Source organism: Gymnogyps californianus, chromosome 2, assembly GCF_018139145.2.
Source record: "Gymnogyps californianus isolate 813 chromosome 2, ASM1813914v2, whole genome shotgun sequence".
Lineage (NCBI taxonomy): Eukaryota > Metazoa > Chordata > Aves > Accipitriformes > Cathartidae > Gymnogyps > Gymnogyps californianus.
In genome coordinates this window covers 40,522,326-40,528,325 of record NC_059472.1, presented here as the reverse complement: position 1 = coordinate 40,528,325, position 6,000 = coordinate 40,522,326, and the positions used below count along the sequence as shown (strand labels likewise).

The 6,000-nt window shown below is 44.9% G+C and overlaps 1 protein-coding gene across 1 annotated transcript in view; it reads left to right on the top strand.

The window, feature by feature from the left end:
- Positions 1-209: 209 nt before the first annotated feature.
- Positions 210-6,000, top strand: part of RAB2A (RAB2A, member RAS oncogene family) — a 42,010-nt gene continuing 36,219 nt past the window's right edge. The window contains exons 1-2 of the mRNA XM_050890861.1: positions 210-307; positions 404-535. Coding sequence (XP_050746818.1) covers positions 490-535 — 46 coding nt within the window. The 5' untranslated portion in view covers positions 210-307; positions 404-489. The remainder of the gene's footprint in view (positions 308-403; positions 536-6,000) is intronic.

Here is a 6,000-nt window from a genome sequence, read left to right as displayed (position 1 = left end):
AGCCCCACGGGGCGACGGGGCGGGGCCGGCGGCGGAGCCCCGCCCCCACGCCGGCGGGAGGCGGGAGGAGGCCGGCGCGCCCCCGCGCGCGCGCCGGGCCAGCGGCTACCTCAGCACTTCCGGGTCGGGGGCGGGGCGGAGCGAGGAGGTGGGTGCGTGACGTTGCCGGAGGGGTCCGGGGCCGCTCGGCGCCTGTTATTGTTCTCGCCGCCCGCTCTTCCCGCCGCCGCGTCTGCCTTCCCCGGCGCCTCGGGGAGCGGCGGGAGGGCAGCAGCGACCGAGCGAGCCCGCCGGCGCAGGGGCGGAGGTAGGAGGGAGCGAGCGAGCGAGCGGTGCCCGCGGAGGCGCCCGGCGGGCGCGGGCCGCCGCCCGGTGGCCGTTAACCGTTTCCACCTCTCCGCAGCGCCAGCCCTGACAGCGGGGGCGGGGGGAGAGCGCGCGCGTCACGAAGGAGCGAGCGAGAGCCGGGGAGCCGGGGACCGGGCGGCCATGGCCTACGCGTATCTCTTCAAGTATATCATCATCGGGGACACAGGTAAGCGGCGGGGGCGGGGAAGCGAGGCCGCCCCGGGAGCGGGGGGGGCGGGCGGAGCGGAGAGCAGGGCCCGGCTCCCCGCTCCCATTTCCGCAGTGGTGGCGTCGTCGACGTGGTGGCTCTGCGCGAAGAGGCGGCTCCCCCCGCCTCTGCGCTGGGCCCCGCCCGGGGCCTCGGCCTGCCTTTCGGCAGCTCCGCGCCCGGCGGCCTTGAGCCCCGCACCAAGCCTGGAAGCCTGACAGCCGCCTCCGGGCCCGGGCTGACAGGCCGCGGGGCAGGTCGGGCTGTGTCACGCCCCTGGCTGCGGCATCTGAGCGAGGGAGGGGGGAGGAAGAAGGCGCCGTCGCTGCAAAACTTGTACCTGGGTAGTGCCCCTGATTTGCATCCCCACAGCAGTGAGGCCTGTGAGGTGCTGCATGCCATCCCGCAGTTTTGTGGTGAGGCCAAGACTACTGCTGTGAGGTACCTTCAGCTCGGGCCACAAGGACGCCCTTTCCAGCCTCAGCTGAAGGTGCTGTAGCAAACCGTGTCAAGACATGCTGTCAAAGGGAAATTAAAAGGCCTGGCTCTTTCCTTCTAATTTACAGGGACCTTTTGTTTGGGTTTTTTTGACCACTGCTTTCCCAGATGCTTCAGGTTGCTTCTGTGGTCTCTTCCCTTCCTCACCCGTTTGCTTGCCACTTTTTAAAAACTTGCTGCATTCTATTTGTCATTGGCTGCTGCGTAACAAATAATAATGCTTACGAATGCTGCAGGCATAACCATATGCTGATAGGAATTGCTGTTTGAAGCCCTTTTGCCAGTATAGTCTATGCTTCCTCAGCATAGTGTGGATATAAGTAGCATACTTTCATCAAACTGTTGTCAGGACAAGGTAGCTAATGTAGTTAACTATTATGCCTGTGTATTGTGCATCTTTCTTGTTGTTTTCCTCATACCTGAGTAAATGCCTTCCTTAATAACTTTGATGACACAACTGTCATTTTACATGCTATTCTAAGGATACCTGCATAATTGTACTTCATACCTATGAACCAAATTATCTGTTGCTAGAGTATAACTATACATTACAGTTGCATTACACGTGAGGTTGTTAAATACACTGGATGCAACTACTATGTGATTTTATCTTTTTTTAAACCTACGTTTAAACTCTGGAAGCTTTTTTTAGGCTACTGCAGTAGCAGCTGTAGTACAAATGAATCTTAAGAAATATATTACAGCTATAATGACCGTGTTGGAAGCGTTAGGCTGTAGATGATAAGCGAAAATTCTGATTTTTCTTGAGTATTTAGGTGAGTGACAGTTCATTAAACCAGAGGACAGGAGACTACCTGAGCAGATTCAGGGCAAGTAAGAAGAGGTTTGTCTGCCCAGGGTGATGCAAAATGGTAGTGCAGAATTCAGAACAGGTGGCCAATTCTGGTGCATCTCTAAAAACTATAATCGTTAAAGTGGTAGAGAAGGCAGCAAACAATTGCTTTGGTACATTGATCGTATACTGATTAAATTTTTACAGTGAAATATCCTCAGTGTAATGGTCTGTGCTGCGCTTTTTCTTGAAATGTGAAATACAGAATGGATGTGTGTCACTTCTGAAGTTGTTTCAGCTCCTTAAGAGCCAAATATGGGAAGAGTGAGATACAGAGAGGAAAACAGCTTGCAAGTTTGTTTTTTTGTTTTTTTAAATTCCTGTGGCTTTTATTCAGAGTTGCTACAGGAAGCTGATTAAAACTGCTGCAACAATCGTTCTTGAAGTGAATTAAATATGCCAATAGTGGTAAGTTGGTTTTGCTTTTATTTAGATCTCCTATGAGCTAGTACTGAAGAACCGATTTATGTTGTGCACCATTGTTTGTTGCCAAAATGACTGTGATGGTTTAGGTGTTACTACTGTTCCTCAGACGAAGGCAGTTGAACTTACAGGTTTGCTGATGGAAATTAAGAGTGGATTGGGACTGTCCTGTTCAGTCCCAGTGGTGGTCTGCTACAGCATTCCAACCAGTGAAGATATGCCAGTGGCCTTGCAGGCCATGTAATTCTCATAGTGATCAAGAAATTTATCTTTGGGACTTGATTTAGAGTCTTTGGACATGGATCAGCTGCCTGGTGACTCAGCAATTAGTTGTAAACAAACTGTAGGAGAAAAGTAAGACAGCATCAGCTGAGGACAGATGTTAACATTTAGCTCCTCTTCCTTTTCAGCACTACAAAACAGAGTGGGTTATGCGAACCATAAACAAACCAACGAAAAACCCCTGCAGCTATACAAGACACCTGCATGTGTCTTCTCTGAATTGTGATTCCACATGCTTTCATCTACTTAAACACAGGAATTCAGTATGATCTCAGTCTCTTAAAATGACAGCCACAGAAACTGACTGTCCAAGACTGCTTTTTGCTCAACAGCTCTTGTCCCCTTGCATTGCTTGCTTCATTGGTCATTGACATTCAGTGACTTTTTCTTTTGCTGGTACTTCAGGCTCGGTAGCTTTATGAACATGGGATTGATTCTATTCTGGTTGCTACGTTTTATATATTTAAAAAAAAAAATGGTTTTTTTATGTAGTCAGAGCTGTTTTAAGATCTAGTTAGTTTTCTGTCGTGGGAGAGACCTGAAATGGCATGGCTGTCTTTCAGGGACTCAAACAACATTGGCATAAACCTGTGTGGGTTTTACATTGTATCAGTGGGACAGTAGCTGTGGAATTTCATGGAGTTGGTATCTTTTAAGAGAAAAATACAAATATTATGGAATACTGACTGCTGTGAGAGTTAACCAGGAAAAATCTTTTGATCTGGATATTTCCAGAACATTATAGGAGTTTGCAAATGTATTTAGAAGCACGTATGGTGCATTCTGCTTAGGGCTGTACCTCTGAGACCTTTGCCTTGGTGGTTGATAGTGTCTGTTTCATTGTGATTGCCGGTAGGAGTTGGTGTCTTCATGCACTCTTCCCTGCACATCTGCTTTTGGCCACCAGTGGAAGTCAAGATGGACTTTAATCTGAGCTACGGTGAAGACTCTTAGCACACAAGTATTGCCTGTTTTTGCAGTTGGTGACTGAAAATCTGTCACTTCTTATCTTTAATGTTTTTCTGTATGATGGTGAAATCTTTTCTGCTTAAATGTTTTCGTTACCAGCAGTGTACCACATGGGAATAAACTGGGAATGATACATGAGATTTCTGTGAAGACTAGAGCTAGAAATTTTTTTCCAGAATATTTAATATGCATTAAACAGGCTTTTCTTATATTAGAGTATGTTTACTAGATTCCACCAGAGAATGCTACTGAACTTTAGTACACCTGAAATACCAGTTTTGCAATGGTCAGATTTCTTGCCACCAACACAATTTGTCAGCTGTATCCTATCTAAATGTCTCTTTATGATCAGTGTTGCTGCATCTTCCACGAGTAGGTCTGTCTTCTGCTTTTATTGAACGTGTTAGTTCAGCAACCCTCAGAGCTTCTTGCATAATGAACTTTCACTTGCCTTTCAATTTCAGCAGATAGTTGCTGGTTATAAACCAACCATATCTCAAAGTTATTCTTATTAGGGGAAGATGATGAAAGAAAATATAATTGCTTGGTGATCAGTAAGCTGTCTAGTCAACTATTTCACTTGTCTAGGAGATTCTCAAATGTTGAAATTAAGCAATTGAATTGGCTTTATTTTTTGGTCCTCCTTGTGAAATGTTTCTAGCGTCATTGCACTTTGTTCTGGAACAGCAGCTGTTACTAGCTAGCAATGTGCATGACCAGAGCCTCTTGCCCTTATTTTCTGTGAGTATGTAACAATACTTAGCTAAACAGGTTTTCATCCCACTAGAGCTGGTGTTAAAACCCCATGATAGCTGGAGAACTTGTTCATACTGAAAACCAGAGTACTGATCTGTACTACTTATATCTTGCTTTGAGACCCTTTCAATAATACTTTGATCCCTAAAAGAGCAGATATTAGGTGTTGTATAAGTACATCTTATTAGCCTCTTGGAAGTAGTTAACTAGAATTAACAAACTGTAAGTAGATGCCCATACAGATGGTTTCATGAGACTGTTACTGTGTGCCCTTGTACTAATTCTAACCTTTAATTTAAAAAAAAAAAAACCGAACAGCTCCCCCCCAAAAAACCTACAAACATTCCCCCTGCCCCCCCCATTGACTAAAACCATTTTATTATGAATGGCTGGCAGTTTACTAAGTCTTTTGTGATCATCCAGGACATGGAGAGGTTTTCTACAGGCTCATGTAGCTTACTTTTGTTTGGAAAGAATTTTTGTTTATTTTTAAAACCTGCAGTTAGCAGTTGGGTAGTGCCATACTAAATGAAATGCAATACAGCTGAACAGCTCCTTTCAGTTTGTAGGTCTGCACTAATTTTTATATAGCAAGGAAAACTTACATCATTGGCTTCAGATATGCTGTTGTAAATAATTTACAGCAATGTTTGTTTATTTATTGAGGCTGAATCATCTTTAAAAGAGTTAAAAAAACGTTTTTATGACATTACTTTTCCCAAACTTATGTAGCCGTCGTGAAGCATTTTGGAGGTTATTTTTCTTCCCTTCTTGTCCATGCTTACATTGGTACGTGCAGTTCCTTTGCTCTATAACTGACAGTTTGGAATTTTGTAGTTTGTCCTTCCTATTAATTTAAATAAAATTTTCCCATTTGATGACAAAGTTTTGACTAAGAGATAACTGGCTGAAAAGAGGTTAAGAAAAATCTTTGCTTTAGGTTAATGTCTCATTATGTTTAGGCCTGTGAAAGGGTAATACTGCACTTTGTTTAGTTGCATAAAGATGCTGTGGTTGGAAAGGAGGGAGAGAGGAAATGAGCTGCGGCCTGTGATAAGAAAGGGCTCATGAAACATCTGGAAGCTGTGCAGACTACTAGAAAACTAGAAGTACCTCATAAGCCAGGTTAGAGGTATATATCTTGTGACATTTGTACTATTTAATTACTTGGTTTGAATCTGAATTGGTTTTAAAATCTATGTTATTTGAGACCTGTCTGTTGTTTGAGACTGTCCTTAGCCTATTTAAAGATTTATTTTTGTTTGTTTTCTAAAGGGAGGTAAGAGATGCAGGAAGCTTGTTTCAGCTCAGTTGGTATTGGGACTTTGGTTTCGTGGGCATCCAAGCTGACATAGTTGCTTACGCGTGAAAGGAGGAGGTCTTGCTCCTCTTACCTTGTGATGACTTTGATAGTCTACCATGAGCTGAATCAACCTGCTAGCACAGTAGAAAACTACCTACTTTTTGGGTTAACTTTTTACTTCGTGTCTCAATCAGCTGAGCTGGTCTGGGGTCTTTCCAGACCACTTTCCAAGGTCTGGAGTACTTTCAAGGGAGGAAATTGGACCTAGGAGGATCGGTGAGAGCAAGATATCAAAGGGGGAGTAGGTCTTCATCTCTGTGGGTGGTGAGCTGATGGATCACCCTGTCTTGTAAAGCAACA